Source organism: Mytilus galloprovincialis, chromosome 6, assembly GCF_965363235.1.
Source record: "Mytilus galloprovincialis chromosome 6, xbMytGall1.hap1.1, whole genome shotgun sequence".
Classification (NCBI taxonomy): domain Eukaryota; kingdom Metazoa; phylum Mollusca; class Bivalvia; order Mytilida; family Mytilidae; genus Mytilus; species Mytilus galloprovincialis.
The window spans coordinates 90,536,536-90,556,727 of record NC_134843.1 but is presented as its reverse complement, the minus strand read 5'-3'; the positions used below and the strand labels follow the sequence as shown (position 1 = coordinate 90,556,727).

The 20,192-nt window shown below is 31.3% G+C and overlaps 1 protein-coding gene and 1 long non-coding RNA gene across 2 annotated transcripts in view; both read right to left on the bottom strand.

Annotated features, from left to right (window-relative positions):
- Positions 1-6,581, bottom strand: part of LOC143081066 (uncharacterized) — a 33,881-nt gene extending 27,300 nt beyond the window's left edge. Inside the window, exons 1-5 of the mRNA XM_076257301.1 lie at positions 6,486-6,581; positions 6,119-6,196; positions 5,236-5,444; positions 4,426-4,672; positions 2,927-3,244 (exon numbers count right to left, since the gene is read on the bottom strand). Coding sequence (XP_076113416.1) covers positions 2,927-3,244; positions 4,426-4,672; positions 5,236-5,444; positions 6,119-6,196; positions 6,486-6,534 — 901 coding nt within the window. The 5' untranslated portion in view covers positions 6,535-6,581. The remainder of the gene's footprint in view (positions 1-2,926; positions 3,245-4,425; positions 4,673-5,235; positions 5,445-6,118; positions 6,197-6,485) is intronic.
- A 1,335-nt stretch (positions 6,582-7,916) lies between these two features.
- On the bottom strand, positions 7,917-12,925 carry LOC143078410 (uncharacterized). Its single transcript, XR_012979210.1, has 3 exons — positions 12,860-12,925; positions 9,767-10,084; positions 7,917-8,043 (listed from the first exon to the last, which is right to left on the bottom strand). It is a non-coding gene; the product is annotated as an uncharacterized LOC143078410 (long non-coding RNA).
- Between the last annotated feature and the right edge of the window lie 7,267 nt (positions 12,926-20,192).

The window sequence follows — 20,192 nt, the reverse complement described above, 5'->3', positions numbered from 1 at the left end:
ACTTGTCTGATTTAGATTGTGGTGACATTACGTCCTACTTAAAGTTTATTTAATCAAACTACTTGTTTATTAGGCAAAGTTTTAACATCATTTTTAAAGATACCTAGTTCAATTTCAGGAGTTTTGTTACAACCTCACAAAATTATCGTTAATGAATGCAATATGATTTTATTGGCATGGTGAAAAGAAAATAATCATTTTCATTAACGAAAAACTCTAGTTTCTATGATTTGGTTAAAGTAATGTCGTTGTCAGAGTGACAACAGAAGACATTATAAGTGATAGCTCACATCGTCATGTGTATATAAAAGTCGTCATTGTTTTTTCAAATTTGTCATTTAAGTGTTTAATATACTCTTTTAATATGTCATTTAGTGGGTTTTGTTTTTGCTATGACATTTTCGGTTTTGTACTACTTATAAAACTATATTCTTTTGATATCTTCCGAATTTCTCATACTCTTATTTTTATTGAAAATGTTGAACAGTACTAATTACTTTGTAATTAAACAGCGATGTCTGGTATTAATATGTCTTTCCCTTGACCTATTTAGGTTTTTGCGTTTCTTGTGATACAAATTCAGAATCGAGCTTCATGAATGCATATATCGTTATTTGAGTCTTTGATGGTGACAAAACTAAGCGACATAGAAATCAAATAAAAAAAGCTGAAAATACAAAACGTATCCTCGAAATTCCATATTAAAAGGCATGACATAAAGAAATAAAATCTAAATTCACAATGAAGAAATATTTGTCTATATATGTAGTGCTTTAAATTTAAAACCATCAAACATGGATTTTTAAAATATGTTATAAACTGTTAGAATATGAAATTGAGATTTCATTTTCAATATACTCTGGTGTATGTATGTAACACAAACGGGTCCTTCCCCTCAAACGTGTCCGATTACCCCAAACGTGTCTATTCCCCCAAACGTGTTCAATAATTATAATTCACCAAAACGTGTCCACTATTTAACGCCAGAACGTCACACGTCTTTTAGCGCTATTACACGCATGTCCTAAAGAAAAAAAGATAACGTTTACGGATCTCTATGATGGGCGGACACAGGTCATGAAGTTGTCATTTGTTAACATTAGTTAAATCTAGTTATATCAATGTCGGTTTTTAATGATTATCATTATTGCTTTTATCTGTAACATATAAATTAACTTTGACTGAAATTGCTTGTTATCCAGTTGCAAGTGTTTCATACGCGTTTAGAGCGAACATACAAATAATTCCAGAGTTGACTTAATCGTTAACTATGTAAATCACTTTGCATTAATAAACTCTGATAATGCCTTTTATAACAATTCGAATATGGCACGGCGGGGTTTTAGCAGAATTGACGTTCTTTTTGTCAACAGCTCTATTACTTTAAAAGCTCTTCAAACCATAAACGGATTATCAGATTTTTTAAAAATAAATTTTAGGTTTCTAGCAACACTAAAGGAAAACGATCAAAAGACATAACGTCCAGTGTCAAATATTTCATGTATTATTTGAACGACATCATGTTAACCATACATATACTGTAGGTAGGTTCTACAAAAGTATTATCATACCGGGAATTTGGAATTGGGCCTAAAGTTTTACGGTTGTTCAGGATTAAACACTAGTAGGGGTTTTCACGTAAAAAAAGGAATTCAGTAAGAAATTACTTCAATCTCCGTTATGTAATACGATAACATTTTAAATAAAATGTGAGGAAATTGTAAAAAAAATGTTGCCTTCATAAATACAAAAATAAGCTTCATAGCCATGTTTAGGGGTATCGGACACGTTTGTGTATTTATTAAAAATGGACACATTTAGGTGTTTATACAAATGACAAGCTATGGGGCCCTTAAAAACTAGACATGTTTTGCAGTTCAGTGACGTCGATGTTGGCACGTTTAGGGGATTCGGACACGTTTGGGGGAAAGGACACACTTCTTAGTATAACATGTATACCAAACAGATGTGTATCAAACATAAATACAACGGACAGTCAATTATGGAACTATGTAAGTCAATGTGACTCGATCGATTTGACCGGTTAAAGCTTGGAATACACTCAGAAGGATTTACTGTTTGCACTGTTTTAAATTTGATTACAGAAAAAAATATTGTAATGTATATACTTCTGAACTAGTAGATATAGGAAGATGTGGTGTGAGTGCCAATGAGACAACTCTCCATTCAAATAAAATTTATAGAAGTAACCATCATAGGTCAATATACGGCCTTCAACACGGAGCCTTGGCTCACACCGTGTACACTTCTATTAACTAAAAGATACCAGGCTGATAATTTGTTACAGCAGACGTGTGTTTCTTCTCTATAATACACATAAATAACGTTCGAATAAAAGAGTTTAAAAGAAACATCAAACACAACGTTGATGAGATTTCGTAATCGAGAATTTCCTTTTTTCTTGAACCTGAAAATTTAATCTTTCTAAAATCATCACAAATTCAAGTACAATTGGTTGCCTGATTATCAACATTCCTGCTATCTTTTCGAAACTGTAACTTTATCAAAACTATGCACCCTGACAAATAAAACCATTATTTTTTTTAAATTCTAAATATTGACTGAGGGTTTCAAAACAATGATGATCAATTTTATTTTCAAATGAACAAAGCGTTAGGAACATTGATTTTTATTGTAATTCAACGTTACATTTAAACATTATTTCACGCAATTCCTTTGTTTTCAAAATTGTAGTTTATAAAATGCACATCAATTACGAGTTTTAAATTGATTTCAATGGCAATCTGATTAGATAGTTACTTATATATGTAGACAAAGCACACGTCTGGTGTATCAAAATATCAATTTGTATCGTTGATGATTTTTTATCCAAGTGCCAATGGAGATTCTTATTACTACGAAATGCGCGAGGATAAAGGTACCAAATAAGTTTTGTGTTTCTTACCTGTGAACGCAACACCACCCTTGGCGAAATTGTTGAACCTTAAAGGAAACGTCAGAATGACTTCATGTGTATTGTAAAGATAAACTACTCCTCCGTATCGTTCGTTAAAATCGTCATCTCTGTGTGCAGATCCGAATCCAGTGAATATGAAGTTCGTTCCATTCAGTGTTATTTTAATTTGGACGTCCACTTTTACTGGATATTCGCCCAGATCATGTTGTATCTTAAGATATGGAAATGAGCTGTTTTGAGCTTGTATGTTGCACCAAACACTTTCAAAGCTTGGTTTTGAAATTGAACCAGGTTTCTCTAAAGCCACTGAAAGAAATTATCTGATTATTGAACAATCTAATAGCAGACTAGAGTTGGTAGTGTTTATCGTCCGACACGGAGAGTGGCAGAAGAATGTTGTTCGGTAAACCGAATGGTATTACATTTATTGTTCTAGGTAAAAAAAATACAAAGAAACGTCGATATAGGCATAATGTCATCGCGTTGTCAACCGTAAAACGTCAAGCTAGTTACCGGATTAGTAAATACTATAAAAATGAAGTCGGTGACTGCATGATTATTTACATCATCAAAACGGAAATTCATGTATCAACAACATATAGTTTTTATGATTTAAGAGAAATTGAAGACTTTTTTGTTTGTTCATGGCATGTGCTTTCTATAATAATACGTGTACTATTATAGTCTGTTTTTCTTTTTTTCTTTAGCCATGGCGTTGTCAGTTTGTTTTCGATCTATGAGTTTGAACTGTTCCTTTGGTATCTTTCGCCCCTCTTTCATTAAAAAGTTAGTATTAAAATTCATTTACTTATAGGATCTTTGCATCGGAAATAAACACAATTATTCTAACGAAAGTTGCAGGCATAGTACGGGTAATGCTCTTCTCATAAGGTTTATGATGGATTGTGCTTGATTTTAATATGACGACGGCACAATTTTTCAATCAGTTGAGTTGAGGTCTTGAGATGGCATGTCCATTACAGCTGAGAGACCTTAGTTAATCTATGTTTTACTGTAACTTTGCTTCGTTTTTTCTTACCAATACTGACAAAGGACTCAGACATCTTTTAAACTTACTGTACGTATAGCTGTGAGTTTGTTTTTCTACATTGACTTCAAGTATAGTGGGAGTATTGAGATCTCACAAAAATGTTTAACCCCGCCGTTTTTTTTTTTTTTTTTTGCGCCTATCAAAGGTCACAAGCTTCTGGCCCGTATTAGTCTTCGTATGATTTTTTTAAAGTTTATTTATATGTTTTCGAGTTTATGTGACGTCACTTTGGGCGTTGCAATGACAGCCTGCCTATTCAGAATCGTTATCATACTATATGGTTCTGGGGTAAATGTGACAACAAATTAAAAGTACTTTAGTATCATAGCAAAATAAAACATTCGATTTCTTGTATTGTGTTATTATTATCTTGTTCTTGATTTGTCAAATTAATTTCACCTTTTTCAATTATATATCAGAAGAGTACACAAAATACCTTTTGGTTTCAGATAATAGACTTCGACATGTAAATCTACTGTATCGCATATCTGGCTATGATGACCTGAACCAAAAACATCTCCAATAAAAAACATATGTCCGTTATAACTAACTGGTTTCCAGAATAATATTTCCGTTGTAGTATATACATAGACAATTCCACTAAACAGATTGATACCGGTTGCAACTGACGACCCCACCGACTGAAATATCATATTTCTGTTGTCACCATTAGGTACTTTTACCTAAAATATAGAATATTTTACAACTAGATAATTGTTTTCTTTTTATATTGTCTAGTTAATTCTTTCTTTTTCTTGAGCGTTTATACGAACCAAAAATTCAAATGTCATAGATCTAAAGAAGAAATTACTAGTATCTCAGAATCTTGTCGCTGATCTCAAGAATGTATATAAAAAAAACAGAACTATTAGTGAATAGATGAAAAAACAACAATGAACATGTTCTATTTTGGTTTTCTATTTTTGTTATTTAAAGTGTACCTCTCCTTAGCTGAAGTGTCGCAATCTTAATTGGTTATTTGGTTATTGGATATAACAAAGTAAACTTAAGCTTGAAATAGTGAATTTTAGATAATCGCTATTTTACAACAAAAGCAAGAAAATCAATCTTGTTAAGATGATCAATTGTAATCTAGCGATGTGACAATATAACAGCAAACTCACTTTCGTTAGAAAAACATAGCTAGAGAGAGGAGACCAAAAAGCTACCGTCTGTATATATGTTGATATCGGAACTGATACTAGCAGCAATAGTTAGGGTTGAATTCAGGAAGAAAATCCATTACCTGTACTTTAATCAGATAATTTGACAGATCGAAGTAACGTGGAAACCGCAACACAGATTCTTCTTTTGATGATTTACTAACTGTGATTTTTTTGTAAAAAATACGACCCTGTTTGTTTGTTTTCCAAGCTAGAATGCGAGCTGTTCCTTTTGTATCTTCCGTATATAATCCCCAGCCGTCGGATGCTCCAAATACAGCTATATTGCTACCTTTAATTAAAAAAAAAACTAGACAAAAATACCGTAGTCTGACGTAATATTGCTAATTTGTTTCCCATCGTTGGAAACGTTCTTAAGGGATCTTATCAATCACATTAATTTTCTGTAACCTTTATTTCAACGAAATCGTTGCCAGTCTATATTACAGTGAGCTTGTGTTATGGTATTCTGGTAGATACCAATATTGGTCTAGTGTACCTGATGACGCTAGATAATAACTTTGACTAGACAAATGTATCAGTACCACAGGTATGACCTATCAACGGCAAACTTTTCAAATATTTTAACGGTCTGGTATAACGTCAACGTGCTGTTCAAAACGGAAACATCACGTTGAATCATTGCATGTGTTCGAAACGCTTTTCCCTATTTTAGTTAATTTATATATTATATAAAACTGATTTTAAAGAGAACTAAATTTTATAAATTGCAAAAAGTAATTATTATACAACTGATTGATGAATTGATTGCTGATTGTTTAACGCCTAGTGTCAAATATGCATGTTCAGGACAACATTACAAGTATATTGTGATATCTTCCTAAAGGAAACCGCGTGTTTCCATTTGTGATTGTGTACTACAAAACATGACGCCCAACAACTGCTTGTAAAAGATGAAAACAATAAATAAATATAAATATTAAATGTTTGAATAAACCTCCGTACCCCATATTCGTACTTTGAGATCATCATATCCGTAAACCACTCCTCTTGTGCCACTATTTCTGCTTTCTAAAACCGATCCTTCAAAAATGTTATAATACAGGAATAATCATTAGGCAATTTTCATTAATGATTGCAAACCAATAAGAATTTAAAAAAATTAATATTCGTCTGAAATTGTAATTAGTTGAAAGAAAAAACTCTTACGAGTCCCAAAAACATGATAAAACTTCATTCGGTGTATTCTTTTCCAGGATTTTTATGCATACAACTTATTATCGAAAAAATAGAGATTAAGCACATTTGTATAATCAACAATTCCATGAAAGAACTTATTATTTTGTTTCTTATCATCATTATCATTACATACCTTGTGCATCAGATATATTTCCATCGCTCAACATTATTTGAACTGACATTATATCAGGATACGATCCCAAGCCATGGTATATTTCTTGGAAGTTTAGCAATGCTTAAAATGAATCAATTGTTTTATTGGAGGTTGAACAGTACACGTAATGAAACTGTGTGCAAATTATTGTTTCCGTGTGAGACAGTTAGTTGTAACTTATAAATCGTGCTCTCTTCTTAATTGTAATCATTATAATAGTACTATGGTATTTCATCCAGTCAATATAACGGAACTATCAACATTTTGCATAAAATTGAATGTTAAGCTAGCTATAAAACCAGGTTTAATCCATCTTTTATGTCGGAAAGCGCATGCATGCATGCACCAAGTTAGGAACAGACAGTTGATTTCCACTAGTTTTGTTGGTTACTATTTGTTATTGGCTTTGAACTACATGACAGTACTCTCAGATATGTTCTTAGTATCTTAATGTTGTTGGTACGTACAAGTACCCAGCCACGTTTTCTTTTGTTTTTTGTTAGATTTTTTCTATTTGTATCCATCTGATGAGTTAAGACTTTTTTCAACTGATTTTTATATTTCTTTCTTATGTTGTACTGTTATATCACTGACCCAGGTTAGAAGGGATGGTTGGGACCCCACTCACATGTTAAATCCCGCCACATTATGTTTGAATGTGCCTGTCCCAAGTCAGGACCCTGTAATTTAGTGGTTGTCGTTTGTTGCTGTATAACATATTTGTATTTCGTTCATTTCTTTTAAATTAGGTTGGTAGTTTTCTTGTTTTCTTGTTTTGAATTTATTATTTCGGGCCTCTTGATAGTGGACTATGCGATATGGGCCATGATCATTATTGAAGGCCTAACGATAACCTAAAGTCGTGAATGTCCGTGTTTTTCATGTGAAGAGCTGTCTCATTTGCAATCATACCACATGTTTTGTTTATAGTCAAATGCATTAATTTTAATGTCTATAAAAGATAATAAATATCAAGAAAAAGCTTACAGCTCAAATCATAAATCACAAAACATCACTGTGACTTCGAAATGAAGAAAAGCAATAAAAGCCCGGTTCCTTTGCTCTTTGTTGTTGTGTTTTTTTCTTTAGTTTTTTTTTTTCTGTTGTGCATTTACATATCTCGTGTCATGAAAACATACCGCATATATTTTGTTCATCTACAAATGAAGCGTCTGAACAGTTCTGTGATTTCTTATGTCTTGTTTAATTCTAATAATCGTTTCAGATATAATTATTTATGCATCATTGAAACAAACACCTTTTTTTTGTTTTCTTTTTGTTACAAAGAGTAAATCTTCATACTCAGATTTCGTTGGATTAATAACCAAAAGAAATTTTGATTTAAATTATCACTTAGTTCTATCACCAGTAATAGCCGTTTATTAGACCTCATTGTACTTACTATTTATACCAACAGTCATATTAACAACTGCCAATGGAAAGTCTTTAGCAAGCCACACTCTGACTTTGGCTGCACCATTCATGTAAGGTCCCTTTAAATGAACATGTTGTGGTCCTTTATAGTTTTCGCGAGAACCTTTAATATATTTGATATCGTTTATGAATCCCTATTCCACAATAAGTTATGTTATTGGTTGTTTCACTGCCTTTATATTTCATCCTTTGTTGTGAATTTAATCTTTATGACAATTGACCAGGAAATAGTTCCTGACATGTGAATGACCCGTAAATAGTCTTCAGATGTTACTCTCTATGAAACTTTTTTCATCACCTTGGCTAATTAATTAAAAGACATCGTGATCATTTCGTACTGCTTTAACCGAAATACGTTCGGCAATCAATTTAGTACCTCTACATAAGTTGAACAAATAGAATCATTTCTTAATCCATCAAAGTTTACAATTGAAGAAAATTTAAATTTAATAACAGAATAAAAGTTTTGAGCTAGTTGAAAGGACTCACGTTTTCTTTATCTGTATAAAATATATTACATGAAATAATGAAATCTCGATTCACAATTTCAAAAATTTGTCTACAGTGAATTCATTTTTTTTTTTTGTTGATTAAAGAAAACGTACATAATCATGGATATTTAATTTCGTGTTTTTTTCGAAGTCTGCATACAAGCCTTTGAAAAAAATTAAACATTAAATTTCGTGGTTTACCTGTACCAACGAAATCCACGAAAATTAGTATCAACCGAATAATAATGAAACCACAGTATATATAATGTACTTAACAAAATTTGATACCACCCAACAGCGATTTTAGCAATATTGAATATTAAAACGAATTATTCAGAACAAAACTGATTACAATATCTAAATGAGAATTCAGCATGGTAAGACTCTGTTGCCTGTGTAATGAACAAATGAATATACAAAATGGAGAGATAATGATCAAACTGTTCAATTCAGTGAGACGTGGTCGATTTAATCGCTTAAATTTTGGGATAAACTAACAAAAAAGGGAAGTTTGTACTGATATCAAACTAGTTTTCAGAAACAAATTTATAGTAATATGACAGCGTCAGAACTAATATTATATTCCAACTAACACTTACACTCACTAACAATTATAATTGGGTATGATAGACGACCGTTTCATCACGTTAAACTCATAAGTTGCGCTTGATTCAAACAAATATATAAGACACATCAACTACAAAGTTAACGATTGTGTCCTCATATGATTACAGCATTTAAAACATCATCTTTTGTATTTGTTCTTTCTTTTAAAAACCAAACAAATGCATTGCAGTTCTGAATTTGTGGTTTATACAACGCTCCTTAATTTTGAGTTACATTTGACCCTTAAAGAGCTACGATTCGAGAGCGACTGATGCATGTCTAGTGCAACAAATTATAAGCGGGAATCGTTGATTGGTTGTCCAGCCACTTTGGCGCTTACAAAAACGAAGGATATTCGTCTACAATATAAAAAAAAAAAGATATGCTATGATTGCAAATGAGACAACTCTGTACAAGAGACCAAATGACACATAAATCACCAACCTATTAGTAAGCACTTCTGTATATATACATTTTATGACGCCAAACATGTGAAACAATGAATGAGTTTTTCTAATTTGATAGATGCTTTCTGTTATTGTTTGTTTGTTTTGAGATTGTAACACAGTGATGACTGCTGTTACCATAGTTTGACTATTTTACCGATTATGTCTGTTTTGTTCACGCATCGTTGTAAAAATAACAGAATTTGATGCAACTGTCATATAAGTGAGAGGTTTAGAGCTATAAAACCAGGTTCAATCCACTATTTTCTATATTAGAAAATACCTGTGAATGCAACTCCTCCCGTAGCGAAATCGTTGTTCTTTAGCGGAAATGTCAAAATAACTTCTTTTGTATTGTAAATGTAAACTACTCCTCCGTATGGGTAATTGAAATCGTCATCTCTGTGTGCAGATCCAATGCCAGTGAAAATGAAGTTCGTTCCATTTTCCCGGATTTTAACTTGGACGTCAACCTTAACTGGATATTCGCCCAGATCATGACGTATTTTGAGAAAACGACAAGAAATATTTTGAGCCTGTATGCTGTACCATACACTTTCAAAGCTTGGTTTTGAAATTGGACCAGGTTTATCTGAAGCCACTGAAATAAATAACTATCTCTATTGAACAATATAATCGTAGACTATTTTAATAAGTTTGTGTTTTTAGCGTCCAGACTCCTATATAGTATATTTTGATTGAATTAATGAAATTTAATCATTGGTAAAACAAGAATGTGTTCCTAGTACACGGATGCCATATCCGCAATATCATTTTCTATGTTCAGAGTGGAAAGTGACAATGGAATCAAAAATCTAATTTGGCATTTAAATCAGAAAGATCATAACATAGGGAACATGTGTACTAAGCTTCAAGTTCATTGAACTTCGACTTAATAAAAAAAACTACCTTGACCAAAAACTTTAACCTGAAGCGGGACAGACTAACGAACGAATAGACGGACGAACGGACGGACACACAGATCATAAAACATTATGCCGATAAATAGGATATCTCTTCTGTTTATCTTTAATTTAAATTTTAAAGTGTTCTAGGTGCTATTTATATGATTGTTTTATCATGTTATGTCTAAAGTATCATCTGTAATGGGATGGACTCTTTTTATAAATATTGTGAGTTATGGAAACTAAGAGTAAATGTGGAAAAAAATAAGATTGTAATTTTTTCACAAGGTAGACTACTGCAGAGTATTGTTTTTAAGTATGATAATATAATACTAGATATTGTGAGTGAATTTACTAAATTGGTGTATTACTGTCTAGGTCAGGAAATTTTTCAAGAGCTAAAACAAAGCAATGTGAAAAAGCAACACATGCTATGTACGATATTATTCGAAAAGGTAGAGTACATAATCTGTCAATTGAATGCCAACTTAATCTATTCGATAAAATTGTTAAACCAATACTTCTGTATGGGTGTGAAGTCTGGGGTTTGGGAAATAATTCAATAATCGAGAGGGTACATATTAAATTTTGTAAAATATTACTTGGAGTAAAAAATTCTACCCCTGATTTTATGATTTATGGTGAATTGGGAAGATATCCATTAGATATTGCAATTAAGTTACGAATGATAAATTTTTGGTTCAAGTTGGTAACCGGAAAACCTGACAAATAGCCTTTTATTTTGTATAACTTAGCAACTGCCAAATATGGTACAAATAGTTTATGGTTAAAACAAGTCAAATCAATTTTAGACACGTGTGGCTTGTCATATGTATGGAACAATATCTTTTTTGTAAATAAAACATGGCTACATGTAACCATCAAACAGAATTTAATCGATCAATTCAATCAAAAATGACTAGCAAGCCTACAGGAATTACCAAAAAACATTAATTTATCGTTTATTTAAAGATACTTTGGAGTTTGAGAAATATTTCAATATTTTGGATGACAGGTAAATATCCTTATTTCTTAAATTTCGAACTTTGAACATGACATTTCCAATAAAAACTGGAAGATGGCAAAACATAGAAAGAAAAAACAGAAAATGCGTATTGTGTAATTCAGACGCCATTGGTGATGAATACCATTACATTTTTAATTGCTCAGCTTTTGATAACTGTAAAAAACAATGTATTGCATTTTACTATAGAAATAGACCAAACACATTGAAGTTTTATGACTTAATGAATTCAAAATAATGTACAGAACTGAACGAACTATGTAAACTTATTTAAGGAGATCAATGACAAATTGAACTTTTCTGGGTGAACAATTGTGAATGCCTCTATCTACTTTCGTACGTTATTTATTTATGTAATTGTATTGAAATATGTATAATTGTCTCTATACCTTTGTAATTTGGTTTGTGAGAATAAAGATATATAATGATAGATTATCGTTGATCATCTCAAAGATATTGATTTTATCACTTGAGCCAGTGACATAAAGTGATAATCTGTTTATCGCTTTTTTAACTTTGACGACGTTGTTAATTTCATTTACAATGGGCATGTGCTAGCGATAATTTTCATATCACTCTACTGTGCTGAGAAATCTTCATTCCTAAACTGCAACAAGTGTGTTACGATATTTCTCCACTGGAGACAGTAAAAAAAATATTATTTAGAAAGCGCGAGGTTTGCCGAGTTTTTTTTGTATAATTGAAATTCAACTGTTGAGAGTAGAGAAATCTCTTATAAATTTTATCATTCTTTTTCATAAAGTTGTGTTATTTTCATGTGAAACCCATCCGACATGGTCGCTTGTTTCGTGACGTCACAATATGAAATTCAGAAGAAACTACGAAGAACAGATATTTCAATAGTGATGGAAATTATGTTTTCTTACACCGATCAAGAAATATGAAAATAACACAAAAATTGATGAAAGGAAATTATCAGTCAGTACAAATGTAAGAGCATGGCATAATTTCGTTAATTTCGTTAAATTATCGATAACTTTTTTATTCGACCAATTTACACCCTATCTCTACTCGAAGACACATAAATAACTGATTTTATTACATTTATAAATGTTTACAGAGACATAAATTCATTTATTGATACCGTATGGTTATTTTTGAATTATAAGCAAGTGATGATCCTTTTGATACTGAAACAGTAACAATATAATGGATATGAGCTTTCTGGTAAAAATTATATTATGAAAATTAATTAATTTGACCTCTAATTTCCAGAATTTACATAACATAAATTTTAAGCATTTAAATGCAAAACATGTATTTTCTTTAAGTATTTACATTTTTTACATGTACCTCATTGTTTAATTTAAAATGAATTATATGAATGTTATAGATGTTACGTAAATAAATTTAACAAAGTTGTATTTTTATGTGCACTTAATTGAAAATTTATCACGAAAGGAGTTAAAAATATTTCAAAGCCTACCTATATTTCCACTGACTAAATTAATTAGAATATGTAATGTCCATAGACATAAAAACAACATTTTCCTTCTTTCTGCAATTAAGAAATGAACAAAATCTTAGTACATATATAAAAAACATTTTGAAAAAGTCACCTGACAAGCCTTCAGAAAAGTTAACGATTTAACAATGATAATAGTTTCATATGCATTTATATTTTCTGTTTAATTATGAATTGGTTATCAATGATAAGATATCATAATAATACACCGATGTTAAGTTTCCAATTTGTCTATTTGGAAATTTACGAAATAGGCATGTAAGATTACAGATAGTTTATAAATTGGTTTACCTTCTATTTAACGATTGTTGATAACAATTTTTAGCGTTTAATTAATTATACTATAAAAAATACATGTGGATGACTTCCAATTTTTTTTTTACCTTCTCTGACAGTATATCAACAGGTTTATTCATACTTGTTACAAAGTCGTTTACCTATTTTATTTGTCTGATTTGATGTTGTTCTAATATATGCATAAAGCACGAGGCTCAAACCCGCTGTTGGTGAGTTGCTGGCTGATGAAGCACATTTGAAACCATTCATTAATAGTTATCATTGAAGATACATGTGTTATTCTAAGGGTTTATTTTCGGAAGATATTTTTGACAACTGTAGACTCATAATAAGATCTCAAATAAAAGCTATTTTAACAAATTTTCATACATGTTTTGTTATTCATTAATTATCCTCTTCTACATTTCAAGCCTTATCTTCGACCCATAAAGTATCAAACGATGAAATTGAATACTTTCAAAATATGATATCTTTTTTCTTTGACTTGATGTTTTCTTGAAGGACCTACAAATTATCCTCAAAATAACGAAATAACGGAATAAAGAACTTTAAATTTTTATTTTTTTCATATTTATTATTTGTCGTTTCAACATTTTAATTGGCATGTTCGGAAAGTTACATCTGTAATAAACATAAACTTTGAGCTACCTATCTACACACAGAACAAAATATAAACTGGCTAACGAAGTTGCACAAAACACCTTACACATATATATTTATTTCTTCTTCAAGATATTGTCCCACTGCTTAATATTTTATTCTACTTACTTGTACACTTGGTACAATAAAAAAAACTGGTAATAATAAATCAAATGAAACCTTTGAGTGGAATTAATTACTTTTAGAGTGTTAAAATATTTGATTTGTATACCCTATATACGACTTTGCCTCATAATCCGATTAAGACAAAAATCACATACATAATTCAATAGGCATTAAAAAAGCCAGAATGCCATTATATATATTCCAACTCTTTTATGTCATGTTTTAGTAATATCAAACAAAAGAATTATGCCAATATGACCTGCTTTGATATTATAACTGCCCTTGAATTTTTGCTAAATACCATTTTTGTTCGCTTTTGAGATTCCGTATATCTTCAAGTTATCGGAATTATTATGGGGACTTACTGTGCACCACTCGTTGTGGACCTGTTTTTGTATTGATATGAGTTACAATTTGTGATTCAATCAGCACAGACCAATGGAAACAACATCTGATACAAAATATTAATAATTTAGATATTTGGATGATAATTGGTTCTCAATAAAGATACCTTCAGTATATACAGTAAAGAGAGCCATCTTACTAAACTGTATAAAAAAGAAGATGTGGTATGATTGCCAATGAGACAACTATCCACAAAAGACCAAATTGACACAGACATTAACAACTATAGGTCACCGTACGGCCTTCAACAATGAGCAAAGCCCATACCGCATAGTCAGCTATAAAAGGCCCCGATAAAACAATGTAAAACAATTCAAACGAGAAAACTAACGGCCTTATTTATGTAAAAAAAATGAACGAAAAACAAATATGTAACACATAAACAAACGACAACCACTGAATAACAGGCTCCTGACTTGGGACAGAACATACATAAATAATGTGGCGGGGTTAAATTTCAATAATACTAATAATAACAAAGAACCCTTTCCTGGATCTTGACATCTATATCTTTAACGAAAGGCTTAATATCAAAATGTGTGACAAAATAGATGATTTGTCATTTTCTATTGTTAATTATTCATTTTTCCCTTATCACCATCTCATGATGATTATGTATCTGAACTTGTTCGATTCGCTCGTGTATGTAACAGTGTATTTGATTTGAACGAAACAAATGTCTGTTTTACTGAAAAATTGTTCCATCAGGGTTTTTGATATCACAAACTAGTCAAAACTTTTACTAATTTTTATCATCGGTACAAGGACATCATTCCTAAATGCAGGCATCTTATACCTTCAGGTTTTTCACATCCAATCTTTAATTGTAATATTCTTAGCAAACAACAAAAACGTCGACATTCACCTCAAAATTTAACCAAACCTTTAAAGAGATTTATTGAGAAGGGATATAGCTACGATAATGTTGTCATGTCATTAAAGATGACATATCTTAGTATTGATATTGATTCACTCATAGAGTCTTCGTATAGGATATAAACACATTTATTAATGTTGGTATGACTCGCTTTTCTACATTGGGTAGAGGTATAGGGGAAGGGCTGCGATCTCATAAACATGCTGCAATTTTGCGACTGTCCCAAGTCAGGAGCCTCTGGCCTTTGTTAGTCTTGTATGATGTTTAAGCACAAAAACGGTAGGACTTTGTAACTATGTAAAAACTTCTAACCGGCAATGAAAGTTTTTGTCAAAATTAGGTGTAAAAGTTCCCCCCAAAACTTGCTCTCCAACTCCAGACGTAAAAAATGGCTTCAGCGTTATGACGTCGTAGGAAGGCGTCCCAGACAAACATTAAAATAGCCTTGACAGACGTCATAATTATTTGGACAAGAGTTACACTATCTTTTTAAGTGTTTTATATTTCAGACAAGGAAATAAAAACTGTATAAATTCTAAAGATATTTAGACATATAATCCGAAATTATTATATAAGAGACGGTTTGTAAATAATTACCAAGTAGTGTTCAGTAGTGTTTTATTTTTGTTTGAGATACAGAAGATACCAAGGGAAGAATCATACTGTCTGTTTGTTCTAAATGATATTTGACCTTAATTATACTTGGGTATTTCGTTCATAAATAAATTATGAATATAACACATATTATATTATCTTAGTTGAATGAACAGGCATTATTCCACACACTATAGTTTTGACATATTATTCTATCCTTGATATGATAGTTAAAATGAAACTTTGCAGTGACAGTCTGACTATTTAGAAGAATATCCTTATCATTCTATTTTGTTTTGAGGTAAATGAGGAAACAAATTCAAAGTACTAAGTATCATTACTAAATAATACATTCAATTTCTTATTTTGATTTATCTTTCCTAGTTCTTGATTTGTCAAATGCATTTTATCTTTTTCAACTCTTATACATGTATGGATAAATACCTTTTGATTTCAGATAATAGACTTCTATGTGTAATTCAACTGTATCGCATATCTGCCTATGATGTTCTGAACCAAAAACATCTCCAATAAAAAAACATATGCCCGTTATAACTAATTGGTTTCCAGAACAAAATTTCCGTTGTAGTATATACATATACAATTCCACTAAACAGTTTGATACCACTTGCAATAGACGATCCTACCGACTGAAATATCATATTTTTGTTGTCACCATCAGGTACTTTAATCTGAAATGTAGAATGTTTTACACTAGATGATTGTTTTCATTCTTTTATTATCTTTTGTTATTTCATTTCCCTTTATCGTTTAAGCTATCTTGAAGGAATATAACAAAATACAGAACTACTGGTTAATAGAAGAACATACACCAGTGAACAAGTTCTAATGGCTGTTTTCATTTTTTCCTGTTATCTAAAGTGTTACTTATACTTGTCTGTATTGACGTGTTACAATCCTCATGGGTTGTTGAATATAACCAAATCAACTTGTAATAATTAATTCCAAATTTTCAGATAAAAACACCAGCTAAAACTAAGGAAAGTCTATGTAGAACGTTAACAATCAGCAACAATCAGGGTTGATCCCTTACCTGTACTTTAATCAGATAATTTGACAGATCGTAGTAACGTGGAAATCTCAATACAGATTCTTCTTTGGAGGATTTACTAACTGTGAATTTTTTGTGAAAAATACGACCCCGTTTATTGGTTTTCCACGCTAGAATGCGAGCTGTTCCTTCTGTATCGTCCTTGAATAACCCCAGCCGTCTGATGCTCCAAATACAGCATATTTGCTCCCTTTAATGTAAAAATGAAGACCTGTATTTGACAAAAATATACCGGTAGTTTGACGCAATATTGCTAATTCAATTGCTCAAGAGTTACTATTACGTCTGCAGTTTTTCACTGGGTCGTTGAAAACGGTCTAAATGGATTTCATCAATGCAATTACTTGGTTTTTAACTTTGTTTCAAACAAAATCTATGCCATTCTATATTATGTTGACCTTGCATGTTTCGAAGGCATAGTGAATATTCTACGGAGAGAACCACCCTAGTTCAGGACAATATAATACGTACATTATTATATATTCCTAAATGAAAGAACGTTCTGCCATTTGTGAGTGTGTAATTAACTAATTGTCACTCAACAACAGCTTGATAAAGATGTAAAAAATAGATGAATGTAACTATCAAAGATTTGAACAAATATCCTCACCCCATATTCGTATTTTATGATCATCATATCCGTACACCACTCCTCGTGTGCCACTATTATTATTTTCTTCTAAAACCGATCCTTCAAAAATAATATATAATAATCATTAGACAATTTGCTTGTTTGAAAACAAAGAATTTTAGCAAAATAATAATCGTCTGAAATTGTAATTAGTTGAAAAAGACTTGATATAACTTCATTCGGTGTATTCTTAACAATAATTTTTACTCATAAAACTTCTTATCGTTCTTCCCTACGCCTATATCACCCTGCTCTTTCGTTCAGTAATTCTCGTATCAAGACTTCATAACAAGACCAGGCATTATCAGCGACGTCACAATGTGAGAGGAGAAGTTATCAGCTTGCTTTTGTCAAGCGTAACCCTGTCTTAGGAATAGGGAAAAAGAACAGTAATAGAACAGATAATCGGGTTTTCATCGTATCAATATCGTAAAATATCAGCCGCTCGACACAAAGTGAAACTGTTTAGCTCGTTCGCTACGCTCACTCGCCAAAACGGTTCAAATTGTGGCTCGCGGCTGATATTTTACGATATCAATGTGTAGAAAACCCGATAATCTATACTTATCAACTATATAAGCATGTATACTCATAGGTTCCTTGAACGAAAATTCTTCGTATTATTATTATCAATGCATACCTTGGGCGTCAGATATATTTCCATCACTCAGCATTATTTGAACAGACAATATGTCAGGATACATTCCCAAGCCATGGTGTATTTCTTTGAAGTTTAGCGATGCTAAAAATGAATCAATTGTTATTTTGGAGGTTGAACAATACAAATAAAAAAAAACCATTACAAATTAATGATTCCTTGTCGGTCATGTAGTTATAAGTAAAAAATCGTGCTCTTATCTTAATTGTTATAATTCTAATAGAACTATAGTATATCACCCAATTTTGTCAATATATCGGAAATGTCACCATCTGGTATACAAATTGAATGTTTAAAACCTATATCAGGTTTAATCCTTATTTTATGTCGAAAAGCGCATGTACCATTTTAAGAACAGACAGTTGTTTTCCACTAATTCCATTGTTTGAAAACATTTTATTTGTCATTTTAATGGACTTCCTCTTTTAAATCTTACTAGAAGCGTGGTATTTTTGCTATTCTTTTTATATTATAACAAATGCGGAAATTAGGTAAGTGACAACCATTACATATAAGTCAAAGAGAGATCCACACAGTGTACACGCAGATTGATAAAAGACGAAAACGCAAGAAATACAGCCTACAAAGCAATACTAGTAAATAGTCAAATGTACATGAATTACTCGGCTTTTTGTGTTTTTTGGTTCTTATAACGTGACTCTGTACTTTAAAAGATACCGTCATTATGTTATTGTTCTATTATATATCAGTATGTTGTTGTTCTATTATATATCAGTATGTTATTGTTCTATTATATATCATTATGTTATTGTTCTATTATATATCATTATGTTATTGTTATATTATAAATTTAAAAATACTTTGAACGACAAACGAAAAAATCATTTTACTCGTGTAGTGTTATTGACCATATGTGGACTCATATAAATTCTAGATAACTTCTGGACAACTTTAAATCTCGGTCTGTTTCTAAAATTAATTCTAACATAACTTTTGTTTTTTTAATTCTTTAAACCACCATTTCCCATGTGAAATTATCATTTGTTTTAATAAACATTGAACGACAAAATTTCTTCCTATGTGACGTTTGCGTTTTCTGACGTCAGACACGCGAAGCAATGAATGTGTTTTTTAATTTGATAGATGCTTTTGTGCTTTTTTGTAAATGATTGTTTGTTTTGAGATTGTAACACAGTGATGACTGCTATATCCATATTTTGCATATTTTACCTATCATGTATGTTTTGTACACACATCGTTGTAGATATAACGGAATGTGATGCGACTGTAATACAAGTGAGAGGTTAAGCGCTATAAAACCAGATTTAATCCACCATTTTATACATTTGGAAATGCCTGTACCAAGTCAGGAATATGACAGTTGATGTCTATTCGTTTGCTGTGTTTTGTCATTTGATTTTGCCATTTGATAAAGGACTTTCCGATTGATTTTTTTATTTTAATTTGAATGGTTTTGTTTCAATTGTTTTACATATATCATTTCGAGGCCTTTTATAGCTGAGTATGCAATATGGTCTTGTTCAATAGTTAAAGGCCTTACGATAACCTAAAGTAATAAATTGTGTCAGTCTTGTGAAGAGTTGTCTCATTGTTAATCATACCACATCTTCTTTTTTATCGTAATATGCATCAGTTTGAATGCCAATAAAAGATAATTGATATCCGGAAAAATTTTAAAACTTAAATTATAGCTTGTTTCATCACTGTGTCCAAAAATGAAGAATTTAGATTATTCCTTCTTCCTTCTTTCCATGAGTTAATGCTTCTCATATTTTGAATTTGTTGGATTAAAAAGAAATATAAATTTTGATTTGATGTATCGCTTGGTTCTATCACCAGCAATGGCTGTTAATTATACCTCATTGTACTTACTATTAATCATGTTAATATAAACAGTTTTATTAACAGCTGCCAATGGAAAGTCTTTTGCAAGCCACACTCTTACTTTGGCAGCACCATTCATGTAAGGTCCATTTAAATGAACATTTTGTGGTCCTTTATAGTCGTTGCGAG